Source organism: Archocentrus centrarchus, chromosome 7, assembly GCF_007364275.1.
Source record: "Archocentrus centrarchus isolate MPI-CPG fArcCen1 chromosome 7, fArcCen1, whole genome shotgun sequence".
Taxonomy (NCBI): Eukaryota; Metazoa; Chordata; class Actinopteri; order Cichliformes; family Cichlidae; genus Archocentrus; species Archocentrus centrarchus.
Genome location: NC_044352.1, coordinates 3,581,450 through 3,600,064, shown reverse-complemented (window position 1 = coordinate 3,600,064; position 18,615 = coordinate 3,581,450). Strand labels below are relative to the sequence as shown.

The 18,615-nt window shown below is 42.5% G+C and overlaps 1 protein-coding gene across 1 annotated transcript; it reads right to left on the bottom strand.

Annotated features, from left to right (window-relative positions):
- Positions 1-94: 94 nt before the first annotated feature.
- LOC115783270 (uncharacterized) lies at positions 95-3,552 on the bottom strand. Its single transcript, XM_030734022.1, has 4 exons — positions 3,073-3,552; positions 2,611-2,979; positions 2,227-2,260; positions 95-957 (listed from the first exon to the last, which is right to left on the bottom strand). Exons 1-4 carry the CDS (start codon positions 3,487-3,489, stop codon positions 917-919), a joined length of 861 nt encoding a protein of 286 aa, XP_030589882.1. The 5' UTR covers positions 3,490-3,552; the 3' UTR covers positions 95-916.
- Positions 3,553-18,615: the final 15,063 nt, after the last annotated feature.

The following is an 18,615-nucleotide window of genomic DNA, read 5'->3' as shown; positions in this document are numbered from 1 at the left end:
AACAAAAGCGTCAGGTAAGTCGAACTTTATTCAACTCATTCACAATAACTCAGAATATTGTTCAGTTGTAACAAATATAGAAAAATACTCACATTTTAAATCATTCATCTTCCACAAATCCATCAAATTCCTCATCTTCAGTGTCTGAGTTGAACAGTTGGGCGATTTCGGCATCAAGCATGCCGGGTTCCCTCTCGACATTGTCCGAGTCAGTCTGGTTGTTGTTACTGTTTTATTTTGGTTGCAGCACACAGCAACCATTTAATTGTTAATAAAAGGGCAAAAGTGAACCACCACACCACCGTGCTACTGCTCATCATGCCAGTCTGTTTATTTCAGTAGGAGCTGTTGATTGGACTTAAAAACACTTCCAATAAAAAAGGACATGAAACAGCTCAGCTTACTCAGCATTAACAAGTAATGTTCACACACTAGGCAATTTTAAGTAATATGAACTCCATATTTTTAAGTCAAATCAAAATCTGGGTTTACAGTGTGCACTGTCAGGCCAAAATGAACTAAGTAAACAGGTCAGAGCCTTTGACTTTTTTTTTAGCACAGCAGATTATTTTAATGAATATTTGTTTACAGCACTCGATTTACAAGTTTATTAAAAGAAAGCTGAAATATCAGAAATATAAAACATGATATGTTTTATCATTACAAACAGCAACAGCAAAGAACCGGCACTTTATCCACTCTGACAAAGAGAGAATGCATCTCTCGGCTAACTTGCAGATGTTTCAGTGCCATCCTTGAGGAGGTGGAGGAGGCGGCAGGCAAATGGAGATCAGGACGTCTCTGCTTAGGCTGCTGGACCAGGACCCAGATAAGCAGCAGGAAATGGAGGCTGGATGAGCATGAACTCTTTGTGGTCACTTGCTTTGTTTCTGTAGCTGCGTCACTTGATTTTCTTTTAGGCAGATTGACCAAATAATGGCACGTTTTCCTTGAACTCTATTGGGCAGAAAAACATTTTGTCAGAAAACACATTTTTGTGTGTGTAGAGAGCAAAGTTACTGCAGCAAAAACTAGTCTGAAAAATAAAACAAGGTGCTTAACTGGTTAAAAATAAACTAAAAATGAAAACAATTACAGAAAAACAAAATATAAGACTGAAGGTGTGTTCTAACTCTCGGGGGATCTCACTCCTCAGCCTCCCCGGTAAGGTCTATGCCAGGGTGCTCTAAAGGGAAGTTAGTCAAACCTCAGTTTCAAGAGAAACAATGTGGTTTTCATCCTGAACGCTGCACTGAGGCAAACAGGGTCAGGCTTCAGAGGGTAGTCAAGACAGCACAAAGAATCGATGGCTGCCCTCTCCCCTCCCTGATGGACATCTACACCTCCCGCTGCATCAGCAGAGCAGGAACATCATCAAGGACAGCTCACACCCTGGCTTTGACCTGTTTGACCTGCTGCCCTCTGGCAGGAACTACAGGAGCATCAAAGCCAGAACAAACAGACTCAGGAACAGTTTCTTCACCAGAGCAATCACCACCCTGAACTCTCACACTCACCCACTGTGACTGTGCAGCACCCACATCTCTGTGCAATATTATATTATTCATACAGAACAATATCTATCACTCCTATATTGTGGAATATCCAATATTCATTCACCAAGTGCAATACTCACCATCTCCATTATTATATGTATACACTTATTTTATTTTTTTACAATGTATATATATTTTTATATATTCTGTTTTATTTTATGCATATTTTTAGAAGTTTTATTTCATATTTTATGAAGTGTGACTTCTTACTCCATGGCACTGAATAGGAGTGGCCCTAAAAAGGGATTATTATTGTTATTAATATTATAATTATTATTACTTTTATTCTTTTATTAAATAATCTATAAGCCTGCTTCTTCCACCACTTTATGGATTCCTCTAATAACTGACTCAGTTTAGGAAGTAAAAGTCTAAACTGAGTCTCTGTCTCAGTTTAGACTTTTATTGTCTGCTTTCTCTTTGTTCTCACTTTGAGGATGTAAAACCTGCTCTGTGTGGAGCTGGGAAAAAGCACTGAGTGCTTGATGTGAGCCAGTTGTAGTGAAAACAGGTACAACAGAGACCTCCAGTGGCCACTGTGCAGATTTCCATCCTCACATCAGTGAAGGAACTTAAGGATGTGCAGGGTTTCAGTATTATCACAGTAAAAGTTAAGTTTGCTGATTGTAAGAGAGCTGTAAGCTGAGCTGAGGAGTGTGGCTGTATTTACCTTGTGGCACTGCGTGAAGCTCATAATTTTGTGCCTGCAAAAGATTTTCATCAGTGAGTAAAAAGTTCATGTTCTGATAGAAAAAGTAAAGATCTAATTATGCACTAATTATTCCCTCTTTAATCTGCTCCACAGTGTTAGTGGTTAGCACACATGCTGAACACAGATCATGTTTCAGGAAACACAAACTGTCCTACTGACTTTTGTTAAGTTTTAACAAAACCAGCAAACTGTGTTTTATTTCTTATTCATGTCAGCTGAGTCCATATGATGGTGAAGGTGACTCTGCAGATCAGAAACTAACACAAACTAGTTCCATCTCTTCAGACTGACAGAGTCTGGCAGCTGTAACATCTGGCATGTAAAGAACACTCAGCACTTTACCTGCTGATGTGCTGCTCCATGATCCTGCTCCCCTCCTGTGGCGCTCCCCTCGCTGATCCACTTGAAGTCCTCGTTTGTTGCTGTTGGTTTTTGTTCTTTGGCTTTATTGATCATTTGCTGAGCAACATTAAAACAGCCGTCCCAGTCTTTCCTGTTTATGTTGCTCTGAATCTCTTTAGTTAAGGTCTCGTTTGCTTCTTTCCTCAGAAGCTCCTCCAGAACCTTTTTCTCCTCTTCCAGAATCAGTTTGTAATAAAAAGTTTTCTTGTTGCAACAACTAAATTTGTTTATAAAGTATTTTCTCCATCCACTCCAATTGACAAAGAAAGTTACAACAGTCATACCCAGGAGCAGAGAATAAGCGATGAGCTGAAAATATGAAACAAGAAATACAATAAATAACAGCATTATTGTTTATTTAATGTAAATTAATAATAATGTATGAACGACAAAACTTCTCACCTTTGACTTGATTATCACTTCAGTTTTTCGAGCTTCTTCTTCGGGCTTAAGTCGATCTTTGCGGAACAGCATCCTCGTTTCTTCGTCAGTGTTGCAGCAAACATACCAGTTTGTAAGTATCAGCATAGCTACGACCCACAGCAGACCGATTGAAATCGCTCTGAAAACGCGCTTCACTACAAGACATAAAAGCGTGCCTGCGTTTTTCGCTGCGCTCCGAAATGTCTGATCTATCAGGAGCATTAAGAAGAACACTAAGAAGAACGGCACAGCCATGATTTCATTGCATTCAAAAGTTTGGACGTTGCAACTCAAGAAATAGAGCTTCATATAAGAAACGATGCCGAGCATCACGATGACTGCCCCGGTGGGGCCGGCTTTGTCACTACGAAGATAGTTGAGGAGTTTTTTCAGCATCTTGGTAATGTCTCAGTGCTGCAGGCAGTGAAATGAGCAGCTCCTCCAGCCCAGATGATGATATGAGCCCTTTCCTCCCACCCTCACAGAAGAACCGTGAGCGGCGCTCCTGCAGGTGGCAGGACGCAACTGCAGCGTGAAGCGTCTAAGCAGCGCTCCACTCCCACATCATTTGCGTGTCTGACATCCAGAAGGGCGAAGTACAAATACTTCGTTATTGTACTTAAGTGGATTTTTCAGGTATCTATACTTTGCTTTCGTATTTATTTTTCTGAGTACTTTTTACTTTTACTCCCTACATTTTTACACAAGTATCTGTACTTTCTACTTCCTCGATTTTCAAACAGACTCGTTACTTTATGTTTAACACGTCTGAGAAAAGTTTGCATTTCCGTCAAACACCAAAGATCTGAGCCTAAACGGAGGGAAAATAACATATTAGAGACAATCGTACTGGCGTATCCTCCATCACCGGAGCTTATCGCGTACAAAGGGATAAATACGCAAATCCATATAATTATGTATCATTTATAGCGCTATAATCAGGGGTTACAGTTGTGCTCGTGGGACATAAACAGCTTAGCTACTGAAGAGGAGCGAGCATGAAGGGAGTAACGTGTGACAGGTAAATACAACGTTTCTAAATGCTCAACAAATTTCAGCAGACACACAAAGTGTGTGCAGTTTGTCACACAGTGTGTCTGCGAGCTAAAAGAAGAGCTGCTGTATTTCAGGGAGAGCAAAGAGAGAGAAGTTCACTCAGAGATGGAGGAAGAGGACAGGAGAGGAAGAAGAGAGGTTAGATTTAAAGGTAAGGACAGCAAAACAAACTAAAGTATGCTGACTTTGTGTTATTCAAAGATTGCATGAAAATACTGCAGTTTAGTACATACAGAGGCTGTATTCATGGTCAGAGTTACAGGTTACATCAGTGCAGCAGAGATGAGTTTGAATCAAAGCTGCTGATGCTGAGATTCATTCACTGAATCCAACATTTCTGCAGCCTGTATGCTGTCAGTGTAGGGGATGGAGATCAGCTCAGAGAGCTGTGAAATACTGGGTTACATCTTTGTGAGTTCACTTCATCCACACAGAGCAGTAAACCTCAGAGCAGCAGCAGGTCAGCTGATCACAGCCTGCACACCAACATCATGGAGCTACAATAGAAAGCTGTGATTCTTCTCCCCATGCAGAGCCACTACAGCTGATCTTAGGGTTCCTCCACCTTCTGAATCCCACTGTAACCCCTGAGTATCCTCATGTTGGTGTTTAGGTGGAGGCACAGTCACCCTCTACTATGGAGGACACAGAGAACAGAGCTGTGTTTAAATTCACTTTCACAGTTTGTGTCCTACATAACAGATTCAAGCTGAGTGCATTCATTAGGATTTAAATTTAGATTGGAATAACGTTTCTATTCTCATGTATTATTTTATATTATTACACTAATATATAATGAGGTTCAGTTACCTTTACAGAAAAATAGCAGGTAGAAACGTCCTCCAAAGAACTACTTTTACTTTCTTTGAGTACATTTCAGAGCATGTACTTTGTACTTTTACTTAAGTAAAGAAGTTGAACCAGAACTTCAAGTTCTACCAAAGTTTTTTTTTAACACAAGTACTTGTACTTCTACTTAAGTATAGAATATCAGTACTTTTGCCACCTCTGCTGACATCTAACATCCCCAAGACTTTATACTGTGGAGAGATGGCGCGTCAGGAGCAACACAGTGTTGAACCCAAACATCCTGAGCAGACACGGATAAAGAGAGACAGAAGGATCGCAGCCAGACTGAAAGAGAAGGCAGAGCTGGAGGAGGCAGATTAATGCTACTGTACTAAAGTCACTACAGACAAGTGTAATAATTTGGGAACCACTGATAGAGGATTGAGGCTGTTCAGCAGTCCTTTGTCTTCTTTTTCATGTTTTTCATTTCACAATGTGTCAAATGTTTTCAGGTGATGAAAGGTCTGGACTGAAGGCAGAGCAGTTCTGACTTCTGTTATGAAGCCATGCTGTAGGAGATGCAACTTACAGTTTAACATTTTCTTGCTGAAATATCCAGGCCTTCTCTGCCAAAACAAACAAAAAAACATCATCAGCATCGAAGCACATCTTTGTCTAAATCCTGTATATCATGTTCAGCACTGATGGTGCTAAAAAGATTTCCACATGTGCAAGCTGGCGGTCCCATAGGCACTAACACAGCCCTGTGCTATCAGAGATGCAGGCTTCTGAACAGAGCACTAATGGGACGCTGGATGCTGTCTTTAAAATAGTGTCAGTTGACAAACTCTGCTGGTGTGGAAGGCTGAAGTGCTACAAGGCGTCCAATTAGAAGTGGCGCTGTCACTTATCTCAGTTGAGGGATCAGATAATACACTCAGTCACTTTCCTCTCACTGTCTCTTTACTGCCTCATTAGTGGGTTAACAGTGGGTGTGGTTGTGTTGTCCTATGCACAGTGCACATCACCCCCAAATAAGGTAAAGCTGTCCCAAAGCATAGACTGGTCTCTCTCTCTCTCTCTCTGCCAGGTCTGGGACACCCTTCCCACTCAGCTGTAACGTCCCCCATCAGCCCACCTGAAGCTGATTGGTGGCACACACAACCTACGATTGAACAACCAATCAGGGGCAATGAATTTATTTGGGGTTTTTTCTGTACTCATTATTCCAGAGGACGTGAGGTTTGTGATTTCCAAAATGAATTTAAATTTTCAATTCATCTGACCACACAACACTTTTCCACTTTAAACTCTAGTGGGGGACGTCCCCTTTGGAGGGGGTCACTGACCCGTTATCATTCATGTGCATCATCACAAGGCCCAAGGCATGAAAAATGGTGTGGGTCATTACCACTGTGATACCTGATCCCCTGTCATGTGACCTATTGATGTCACTTGAAGCAAGACGGCTGGACAAGCCTGAGTCTCTCAAAATACTCTGTTCACAGTTGATTGTCTACCTTGAGCTCCAAGGATACAAAAGACGTGGGCTCATCACGAACAATCAGCTGATCCTTCATTCTTTTGTTCAGTGCTTGAAAAAAGACTCCTTGTAATGTGTTAAAGTAAAGTCCTTTTAAACTCACCCAAAAGTTCCTCATATGGGTGAGACCCAATATCATTATGCACAAAAAAGGCCTCGGCCCAGGCCAACGCATTACCCCTCAAAAGGCTCACAGAAAAATGACAGTTTCATGGCCTCATTAGGAAAGGAGCTCGATGATCAGGCCATGGCTAATGAACAGCAAAAACCCTTTGACAAGATTCAAATCACCATTGAAAGGCTCAGGAGGAGGCGAGGCAATTTTCATGAACCCTGAGGTCTCTGGAGATTCCCTTAGCTGAGTTAAATCGGGTGGTGGTGTAGCCACAGGTATCGTGTTAGCTTCGGTAACAAGTATGTGAACAGTGCGCTGAGGACTAGCAGGCAGTTTATTGTTAATGGTTTGAATCAGTCTAATGATTTCATCCTGACGCTGTTTCACTTCTAGTTGCTGTTCTCCCAGAAATCGTAATGCTTGTTCGTGTTCACTGAGCTTAGCTCCCTGTTTAGCCAGTGCCGCCTTAACCAGGTCGGCTGGGTCCAGTTTTGCCCAGAGTGTACTGTCATGGCCTACAGCCGAAGCTACAAGGTGGACCCAAGCGCACACATGGACAAGAAGGCAGGAACTGATTACAAACGGTTTATAAACAACTCGTGCTATTAGGCGCGAGTGTAGAAAAGCTGGACAAAAGTGGAAGAAAGTGTCATGGATCAGCTGTGTGGCAGGCAGGACGGAGGACCCCAACGCAGAATACACAAAACCGAAGGTAAAATATCACTTCAGCTTTATTTAGCGAAGGCAGAACAGAAGACAGGGCTGGACCAAACCAGCGGCAGATTCAGGACAACAGAAAAGACTTGACTTGCACTCTAAGCGCTAAGGCAAAAAAAACAGGATGCACACAGCAGGGGAACAAAGAACAAGACGAGGCTGAGATGAGGATGAGACAACAACGTGACAACAGGCACTGAAAACACTGGACTTAAATACACAGGAGGACTGATGAGGGAAGAGGAAACAGGTGGAAGCTCAGGTGATGCTGATTACCAAGACGAGACCAGGGGAAACAAAACTGAATACAACAGAAAGGGACCAGACAAACTATCAAAGTAAAACAGGAAGACAGGAGAGGGAAACAAAGATGCAGACTTGACACAGAATACAGAGAGAACACCAGGACTAGAAATAACAATAAACCCCACAACCAAAAGAAACCCAAAAGAGAACAGACAAAATGAAGCAAAACAAAAACACACAGGGTCCAACGGACCCCGGACCATGACAGAAAGATAAGCTCCAGGTTTCATTTCAAATCATGAAGGACTGCTGGTATCACTATCAGGCAGCCGTGAGAGATGCTAGAAGGAGATATTTGTCAAACATAATTAGCTCAAACTGCAATAAGCCTAATATACTGTTTAAAACTGTAGACGCTGTTCTAGATGTCCCACAGAGTGTCTGCATTGAACCTTCATCTGAGACGTGAAAACTTTCTAAATTTCTTTGTGAACAAGGTGGCTACTGTGAGAGCTCAGATATCACTGTTATATACCCATCATTCACTGTTCCCCAGTTTGAGCCTGTGACTTTCCCTTTTTTGTATGAGGTTGTTGGTCATATGAAGCCCTCTGGGTCCCCTACAGATGCAGTCCCACCACAACTATTTAAAGAGGTGGTTACCACTTTGGGGCCATCTGTTCTTGCTGTTATTAACAGCAGTTTGTCCTCAGGCATTGTTCCAAAAGACTGGAAGCATGCAACAGTGCAAACTCTGATTAAAAAGGCTGGCTTGGATCTACTGTGCTTTCAAACTTTAGACCAATTTCCAAGCTGCCTTTTCTTTCAAAGATTTTGGAAAAAAATGTCTATATACAGTTAAGAGTTTTTAAGAGTCCCATGACATTTTTGAGTTTTTTTCAGTCTGGTTTTAAGCCCTTCCATTGCACAGAATCTGTATATTAAAGGTTTTTAATGGCATTCTTTTAGCTACAGACTCTGGGGATTATGTTATCCTAGTTTTACTGGATTTAACAGCGGCCTTTGATACAGTGGATCACAGTATTTTACTTTCTCGTTTAGAGCATTGTGCAGGCATTCATGGCACTGCCCTGAGCTGGTTGAGGTCCTGGCTGAGAGAACATTCTGTGTTAGTCTTGATAGTTTTAAGTCTTCATGTTCTCCTCTGCTGTGTGGGATACCCCAGGGTTCCATCCTTGGGCCACTGCTATTCTCATTGTATCTTCTTCCCTTGGGTTCCATTTTTAGAAAGCACAAATGTGCTTTCCATTTTTACGCTGATGACAGTCAGGTATATGTCCCCTTAAAACAAGAAGACTCTTATTCTGTAAAATCTTTGATTAAGTGCCTTGATGAAGTTAAAACCTGGATGGCACTAAACTTTCTTCATTTTAATGACAAGAAGACAGAGGTTTTGGTTGTCAGTCCTGGTACTGCTGGTGGGTCCTCTCCTGTAGTTCTGGGGCCTCTAACACGATACTCAAAACCTACTGTTTCTAACCTGGGTGTCAGAATGGACAGTGTTTTTAACCTAGATAAGCAGATCAGTGCAGTGGTGAAGTCCAGCTTTTTTTAACTCAGACAGTTAGCTAAGGTCAAACAGATCCTTTCAAAACAGGACTCTGAAATCGTAATCCACGCGCTCGTTACGTTACAATTGGATTACTGTAATTCTCTTTATTATGGGGTTTCCCAGTCATCCCTGTCATCCCTGTCCCGTCTTCAGCTGGTGCAAAATGCAGCTGCTCATGTTTTGACTGGTACGAAAGAAAGATCATATTTCTCCTGTTTTGGCCTCACTGCACTGGCTCCCTGTTCATTTTAGAGTGCATTTTAAAATTCTTTTATTTGCTTTTAAGTCATTAAATGGTCTTGCTCCCCCCTGCTTATCTCTCTGAGCTCCTACATGTGCACTCGCCCTCCTGGTCACTCAGGTCCGCTGATCAGCTGTTCCTGGACAGGCCGAGGACACAATGAAGGCTCAGAGGGGGCGGAGCTTTTGCTGTGGCAGCACCTAGGCTGTGGAATTCACTCACTCCATATTAGACAGGCTTCTTCACTGTCCATGTTTAAGTCACTTCTTAAGACCCACCTTTTTTTCACTGGCAACTGTTTTAGAGTTGACTTTTATTCACTTTTACGCGTTTGTTTTACTCATCAGTTCTATTTATGTTTAATGTTTTTAATGCTTTCATATTTTATTGTGCCAGCACTTGGTGCCCAGTCCACCCCAGCCACTTCACGACAGCTAAACCATGTGGATAGATCTTCACATATCCTCTGCCAGAACTACTGAACAGGAATATAAAACCACAGAGTGTGCATATAGTCAGTGGCGGATCTAGGATTTTTCTGAGTAAGGGGCCATCAAGGGGCCACAGTATTCATAGAGTTGCCAAGTATTTTTGGTAGATGTGGTGATATACGGACCAATAAAAATTAAAGCCATTACATTAAAGTTATGGTAAATTTTATCACCATGAGGTGTAAGAATTCAGTGAACTTATGTGCCATTACACTAAATAACAATATCAGACATTTCATACATTACAGCATTAACTGCTGTTGCTCTCCCTAAATTATTTCTGACCTGATAAAAAGGGACTGGAGGTGCCCTGCTCCTGACCAGCCTCTGGTCTACTGTGTCCTGCTGCTCTCTCCCTCCTCTCACCCTGCTCATTTTCAGCTGGCAGACTCACTCTGCTCAAAAACTGCTGAATTCCCACCTGAGACTGACCCTTTCTTTTCATATTCTTCTCTATCACTGCCAAACATTATAGTTAATGTTAACACACAAATGCAAATTACAAAGAAGTACATGAATTAGTATTACATGAATTAGTGAAATGCTAACGTCCATGTCCAAATACAAGAATGGCCTCAGTTAACATTACTCTTAACTAACTTTGCTTCTTAAATTAATGTTTGTCAGACCTAAGCTATGTGACAGCTGTGAGGAAAAAGGGATTTATGACTTATCATTACCAACAAACTCCTCAAAATGTAGACTGGCATCGATTGTCGGTTAAAAAAATTTCTCCGCAAGATCGTTCAAATCTTTTTTTTCTGTAAGCTTTATTCACACGAGACATTCCTATTTGGCTCATTAGCGCTACTGGTGTTTCAGCATGGAATTGCATCCACCTATAATTTGATCCTTGCTCTCGGACAAAGGACAGATGAGTGACAGGACAGGGGCACATCAGAGGGCCAATCAGATTTCAGATGGGGCCAATGCCCCTGTGGCCCCGCCCCTAGAACCGCCCCTGCATATAGTTCTCCTCTGAATTGCTTGTGCAGTGGGTGCATATGTTTGAGTGTGTAAGGCCCATTTGGAACATCCTTTGTCCAGTATAGTGCATTCTATGGGGAATTTTATATTGTATAAGTTGTAATTGGGGACTTTTAGTCATTTTGAAGATATTTAAGCATATTTCTGTCCAGAAGTTTTGATCCGGGCTGAGAGAAAGATCACACTCCCATTTTGCAATTGAGAGGGAGACTGAATCATCAGCTTTTAGTAATATTTTATATAATTTTGATAACAATTCTGCACAGTATTTTCGCTGTTCCCAGTATTGCGCTCTTCTGGACAGAGATCTCGGATGTCGTTCCAGGAATCTGCTGGAGCCACTACCCCAATTTGGGGGTCACTGCCCCAAGTGTTCCAATTACCATGGGGACCACCGTCACCTTCATCTTCCACATCCTTTTACAGCTCTACTCTGAGCCCTTGATATTTATCGAGCTTCTCGTGTTCCTTCTTCTTGATGTTGCCATCACTTGGTATTGCAACGTCTATCACTAAGACCTTCTTTCTTTGTTTGTCCAACACTGCGATGTCCGGTTGGTTAGCCATCACAAGTTTGTCTGTCTGTATCTGGAAGTCCCACAGGACCTTAGCTCTGTTGTTCTCAACCACCCTTGAGAGTATGTCCCATTTTGACCTCAGGACTTCCAGGTCATACTCGGCACAGATGTTCCTATATACTATGCCAGCCACTTGGTTATGGCGTTCCAGGTATGCCCAGCCTGCTAACATCTGCTGGACTGTCTGAGGGGTGTCTCTGCACACCTGGGGTCTTGCCTTGTGTGGTAGAGCCTCCCAGCCTCTATCGATCTTGTGCTTAGAGCTTGTTCCTGTGCTGCCATGATTAGTGCTTCTATGCTGTCAGTCCAGCTTGTCCAGCCATTGGTAGGATTTTTCTATGTCAGCCAATTCTTCAATCTGCCGGTGGTATATGCCCTGCAGAGGCCTGTCCTTCCATGATGGTTCCTGTTCTTCCTTCTCTTCTTTCTCGGGTTTCTACTACCTGATGTACTCACTAAGCACATGATCCTTTGTGGCCATCTTCCTGATGTATTTGTGAACCTTCGCTGTTTCATCTAGGACAGTGGTTCTGACACTCACTAGTCCTTGGCCACCTTCCTTCCACTTAGTGTGCAGTCTCAGGGTGCTGGGTTTGGGGTGAAACCCTCCATGCATGTCTTGAAGGAGTTGCACTGAAACGAGCCTCAGAACAGGGGTAAACGAGGGGTCTGTGGAACTATAATAATAAGGAACAATGAGGAATTCAGACCAAAGCATTGCAGTTCTACTTTATATAGACCACAAGTGTATGATTTACATATGAAAAGGAAGGATTTAAAAGCGTGATATGTGCCCTTTAAATAAAAAAATGTAAGCCTACACCTTTCTTGTCTTAGTGACTGGACTTTTTTGAGGATCCAGTTGTGTGTGTCCTGATCACCTTTTTCTGGATAACCTCATGACCTTCATTATTATCGCGGACTTTTAGTGGCAGCTGTTTTTTGGGCTTCTTAGGTCCTGAGGATGAAACCAGCTATATGTTTATCTCTCTCTCTGTGCCTCAAATTTGTTGTATTGCAAGAAAAGCTCAAACATTCCTGACATGGGAAACATTCTGAATTCACATTCAGAGTGATTAACTTCATTTCTACAGGTTCACTATTTTTTATTTATTATCTTTAATCATTTAAACCACAGGGCATCCAGTTTGTTTCGTAATGGACTTTCACATATCCAAACGCAACACTGCATTTTTTCTAAATTAAGCTTACTGTGAGAACCGAAACAAATGAATAAGGAGAAAGAAGAAACAAAGAAGGAACAGAAAGCAGGTGTTTTATTGGGCAAATGGTGAGAGGGTCAGAGACAACGAATGGGTTCACTGAGAGGATAACACTGTTTTTGTATATTTTGGAAGAATATACTATTTGACTCATATATAGTACTGGTTTGATCCATATACTCAAGATAACATTTTAGGCCTTAGAGCCCTGTACTATATCTACTTTACTTTAAGGCTGAGGGTCTTTATACTACCATGTCTGTCTACACATTGTACTTTACTTTTGCCCTGTACGCCCTTTACTGTTTGGCTGTGATCGCTTTTTTGGCTCATAAATGCTGATCCTTGCAGTTTTCTTTATTTTGTTTATTTTTTTTTTGGCAGTTTTGTAGAATGCAAATGGTTTATACCATGACAGTGAAAAATATGAGACAATGGCCAAAGAGCTCAGCAGACTGCCAAAAGGTCATATAAACTCTACTGTGAGATTTCATAAAGCTGGCAAAATTAAAGCATGCATAGGGACATTTAAAATATGTTATTTATTTATTTATTTTTAAAAGATCATTTGGACACAAACTGGGAAATAACTGGTGTTTACAGAGACGGAGGAGCTGATTGCTCTTCTCTGAATATAAGGAGCCCAGCAGAAGCCCCAGCAGCAGAACAAGTCTGATTTACTAGTGCACAAAATAGTGTGCCCACATGTCATAAATCTGACTGTGATTTTGCTAACTCACTTTTTTGCACAGGGTAAAAACATTTCCAAGAAGATATTAGTAAAACAGGCATCTCATCAATATTCTGTATCTCATTTTCTTCCAAAATCAGTGAGTGTTATCGACAGCTCTCTGCAGTGTGGCATATTCCCCATCCCCACAGGCCTACACTCAATAGTTTTTCTCCTCCTTAATGCATTGTTAACCTACACAAGTTTTTAAGATTTCATCTTCTGTACTCAGCACATTGAGTTTGATGAAATGTTCTGTATTCACTCACTATATACACACCATTGCTATTTTTAATGAAGATTAAGAATATTTAAGATGTGATAAGGTCAGATAAGGGATAATGGAAAATGTTTAAATTAAAAAGTTTAAGCCTACACCTTTCTTGTCTTAGTGACTGGACTTTTTTGAGGCTCCAGTTTTGTGTGTCCTGATCACCTTTTTCTGGATAACCTCACGACCTTCATTATTATTGCTGCCTTATTAGTGGCAGCTGTTTTATGGGCTTCCTAGGTCCTGAGGATGAAAATAAAGTTCAAACATTTCTGAATTCACATTCAGAGTGATTAACTTAATTTCTACAAGTTCACTGTTTTTTATTTATTATTATTCATTTTAAAACCACAGGGCATCCAGTTTGTTTTGTAACAGGGTTTCACATATCCAGATGCAACACTGCATTTGTTCTAAAGTAGACTTACTGTGAGAACTGAAACAAATGAATAAGGAGAAAGACGAAACAAAGAAGGAACAGAAAGCAGGTGTTTTATTAGGCAAACGGTGAGAGGGTCAGAGACAACGAATGGATTCACTGCGAGGATAACAGTTTTTTTTTTTGTATGTGAAGTCCTGCAAACTGGTGTATTACAAGCTGTTGAGACAGTTCCTGGAACAAAAGCTGTTAAGCAATTTTAATCTTACGCAATCTCTATTCGAAGAAATCTGCACGATTGCATAATGGCTCATCATTTTTGGAAAAGTGAGTTTTGAGATGACTGTGAACATTTTTTGGTAATGTGCCGCTCACATCAAAAACACTTACAGAAAAAAAAAAATATAAGAAACACTGATAGTTCTAATTTGTATATTAGAACTATCCCAATCATGGGTTCACTTGTGTGGCTTTTCACCAATGTCACCACTGAAATACAGTGTTCGCTGTATTCATTAACTCAAGAAAGTCAGAGGCCCCTCTCCTGCTCAGTTCACCCCTGAGCTTTTGGCAGCCTAATGACAAAAATATACAAAAATAATAAATAACGGATTCTAAACAAAACAGAAAAACCTTTTGTTTAAAGGTCCAACATGCACTGAAGACACAACTCCTCACAGTTCTAAGCAATGTTGAGACAGCTGGAAGTGAAAATATTGTGAAAAATAACTACAGAGGAAAATTTGATGAAAATTTGTTACATTATTCAAATGGATACACTCCAGCCCCCTGGTGAACTGGATGAAAGCTTAAGAAAATGGATACATTTGGAATAGACTGAGTTCTTAAATGATCAGATAACATAACTGAATACAACTTTTGCTCACTGAAATGAGTGTACAACTGAAAAACAAAATCCACATTATATAATGCATATACAGTCACCGGCCACTTCATTAGTTACACATGTTCAAGGCGACTTACTGAAATTCAAAGAAAGGATCAGAATGAGGAGGAAACATAAAACAGATAAGAGCCTTCCACTGGAAAGAAGGTCTGGATTCACTAATGTTATGTTACTAAAGCCACCAGAATATACTGAGCGCCCTGTTTTTTCTATCAACAGATTTTTTTTCTTCCCTGCTAACAAAGGTATATTCTAAGATGGCAATGCCAGAATTTTTAAGGCTCAAACTGTGGTTCAAGGAGCATAAGACATAATCATCATCATACATAGTTTTGCCACCACAGAGTCAAGTCCGTAACCCCACTGAGAGTCTGTGGGATGTGCTGGAGAGGACTCCATGCAGCGGTCTGATCCTGCCATCATCAGTACAAGATACTTTTGAAAAAAACGAATGACTGGACAGAAATGTGCCTGTGTAGGTTCTCAGTCATCCAGGTCATAGTAGTATGGAGCTCAGAGAACTTTAGAAGCCTTTCAGATGAGAAGTGAAACATCTTTAAGAAACAAAAGGAAGTCCCGTCGCATTTTTTTCAAGCTCCAGAGACTGCACAGAAATAAACATAATATTATATAAGTTTATTAAAACAATATCAAGGGAAAGTTGCTCTGTCATCAAAGCTGGTGCAACAAAATATTAGCGAGCGAGAAGCAGAATTGTCAGTAGTCTCCGGGTCACTGGATGAAAACAGTGCTGGGTTTTTTGGTTTTGTTTTTTTAGCCTGTCATGTCTGGCAGTTTTCGCAATCAGAATCATGATCCGAATGCTTTGTTGTACCAAACATATCTGGTTTAACAAGAAGAGCTCTATAAGTTCTTTATAGGCTACTCTTGTTAATGTTCTTCTTTTTATTTTATTTGTTCATTCATTTTGATTATTGTTCACAGAATATGACAGCCAGGTCTGAGAGGCAGTAAGGAAAGAGTAAGAGAAGAGGAGAGAGAAAAGAGGGGAGAAAACAGAACAAATAGGGGGACAGAGCTAGATACTCACATATAAACATATGCACATATATGTGTGTATATATATTAGGGGTGGGACTCGATTAAAAAAATTAATCAAATTAATTAGGAGCTTTGTAATTAATTAATCGAAATTAATCGCATTTTAATCACATTTAAATATTTAACATGATAAATATTAAGTTAAGTTTGGTTGATGAATGAATCAATATACATAAGCTTAAACTTCAAAATTTAGTTTATTTTCCCACCAGTCTACTACACAGACCAACGAAGGGTGGAAGTGCTCCTGTGATAAGCAAACTCCTGAAATTAAAGTTAAGCATCATAACTGGATAGTTTTATTCAACATTAATGTCTCACTTAATATAGTTGAAAATTAATCATTCTCTCAGCTGTATTCCTTGATGTTGAAATGTGTCATACTTGTTTTAACAGCTTATTAAAGACTTAAAATTAAACCACAAAAAGGAGAAAAAGTTCGTTCTCCGTTTAAACAGCTGCTTTCACACAGCTGTGCTTCACACTCACGGTTGCTAGGCGACATGAGCTACGCAAAGGTGAGGACAGGTGACGCTGATATGAAGGCTAGCTGCTCACTTCCGGCCTTTGCGGTCTTCGTGTGCTGCGAAGGACGTGGGCCGGGGCCTTCGAACGATGTGGCCGCTGAATGTTTGACATCGTGCGTCGATATAATCTGTATGCCTGGAACTCGTGCACTGAGAAACGTTCCACGGTGCAAAGTGCGATTAAAATGTGTTAAAATTTTTAATTGGTTAATTTCCCCATAATTAATTAATTGAAATTAACGTGTTAAAATCCCACCCCTAATATATACACACACCAGTGTTAATTTTGACAGCAAATTTTGATTTAGTTTTAGTCATAGTCTTTTCCCCCACGCCGAAGAAGCCAACGCAGCCCCGCGCCGCAGCCCCCAGGGGAGCAGGTCACCACCCACATCAGAACATCCGGCCCCACCCAGGAACCAGGAGGTACCCACACCCCAGGGGGGCAGGGGGGGAGAGGCAACCAGCAAGGAGCGGTCAGGAGGCAAGCCACCGGCCCAGACCCAGGTCCAGCCAAACATACAACCACACGCACACCGGCAAGCACACCCATGTACACATTTATACACAAACACACTCTCCCACACACATATAAACATAGATACACCATATTCACTCGCCCACCCATACTCACGAAGACTGTGACAAATACAAAGACACACATTCATCCATAGCTACCCACTCTCTGAAGATGGGAGCGGAAACCACCCCAGGGCCAACAGTGACCCCAAGATGCCGCCAGCCCGGTCCCCAAGGAACCACCTGACCCCGACCCCGGGCGAGGCATAAGAAATCGGGTTGTGAGATGGCCCACCCCCCCCCCCTCCCCCCGCCCAACTTATAAGTGTATGTGTTTATGTTGTGAATGAATGAGTTGTATAGGGTGCAGTTAAAATTGAGGGGGCAGTTGTGCCACAAGCACCAACTGCTGGACGTCAGTGCTCGCCCACACTGCCCCCCCAAAAACCCTCCATGTCTAAAATGCAAATAAAATTTGGGGACAGACAGAAATGAGGATCTGAATGGGGCCACCTCAGCGGCCGCCCCTCATCAACCTCTGTGTAACATGCCTGCCCCAAAGGTCCTATATGTATCGTGTAGTATGTGTGCATGTGTTGTGAATTATAATGTCTATAGTGCAATTAAAAAGGAGATGCAAGTGGCCGCGTGACTCTGCACGCAGCCTCTCAACCCTACACCCTACGTGTGTGTGTGTGTGTGTGTGTGTGTGTGGGTGGGGGGGGGGGGGGGGGGGGGGGGGGGGTAAGACCAGGAAGGTGGAAAAAAAAAAAAAAAAAAAAAAACCCCACCCAACCTGGAAGAAGAGAGCCAGCAGTCCACTGGCTCAGTAGGCACCCCGACCTCCCACACCCCAGCACAGGGCAGGGAGGGGTGAGCCCGGGGCCATGGCGACAGCATCCCAGAGCACTGCAGCACCTGAGACTGGTGCCACCGCCCCCATCATAGAGGGTAGCCCACTCTCACTAGACGCCCATTCACTCAACAATAGACACAAACAAGCGACAGGACATGCTGGCCTGAGTTGGAAATACGGTGCCCCGTCCCCACCAACCACCCCACCGCCGTCCCCACCCCCCACCCCACCCCCCGGCAGCGCAGGCACCCCAGGGCCCCAAAAGCGCAGACCGGACGTCCCAACGCAGGTTAGGTCAACCCACCCCACCCGGTGGCGCGCCCGGGACAGCAGAGACCCCCCAGCGCCAGGGGGGACCCACCGGGAGCCGGCACGGCCCCAGGCCCGGGGCCCCAGGGCCCAGCCCCCAAGCCACACAGGGAAGACCAGCCAACCGACCGGGGGCCGGCACCCATCACCCCAAACACCCCGGACCACACCCCAGGACCGCAAGGCAGCACCATCCAAGCCCCCACCACCATCAACTAGAACAGGCACACAGACATCACCAGAAGGTCGCCCCAGGACTCCAGTCTCAGGAGGCTACCAGCTACACAGGCCCCCAGAGCTCCCACCCGACCGCCTACAAAGCACCTCAGGGGCAGAACCAACAGCCAACCACCCCCACTAAGTAATGGAGCTGATCAGTGGGAACCAAAGAGAGTCAAATTCC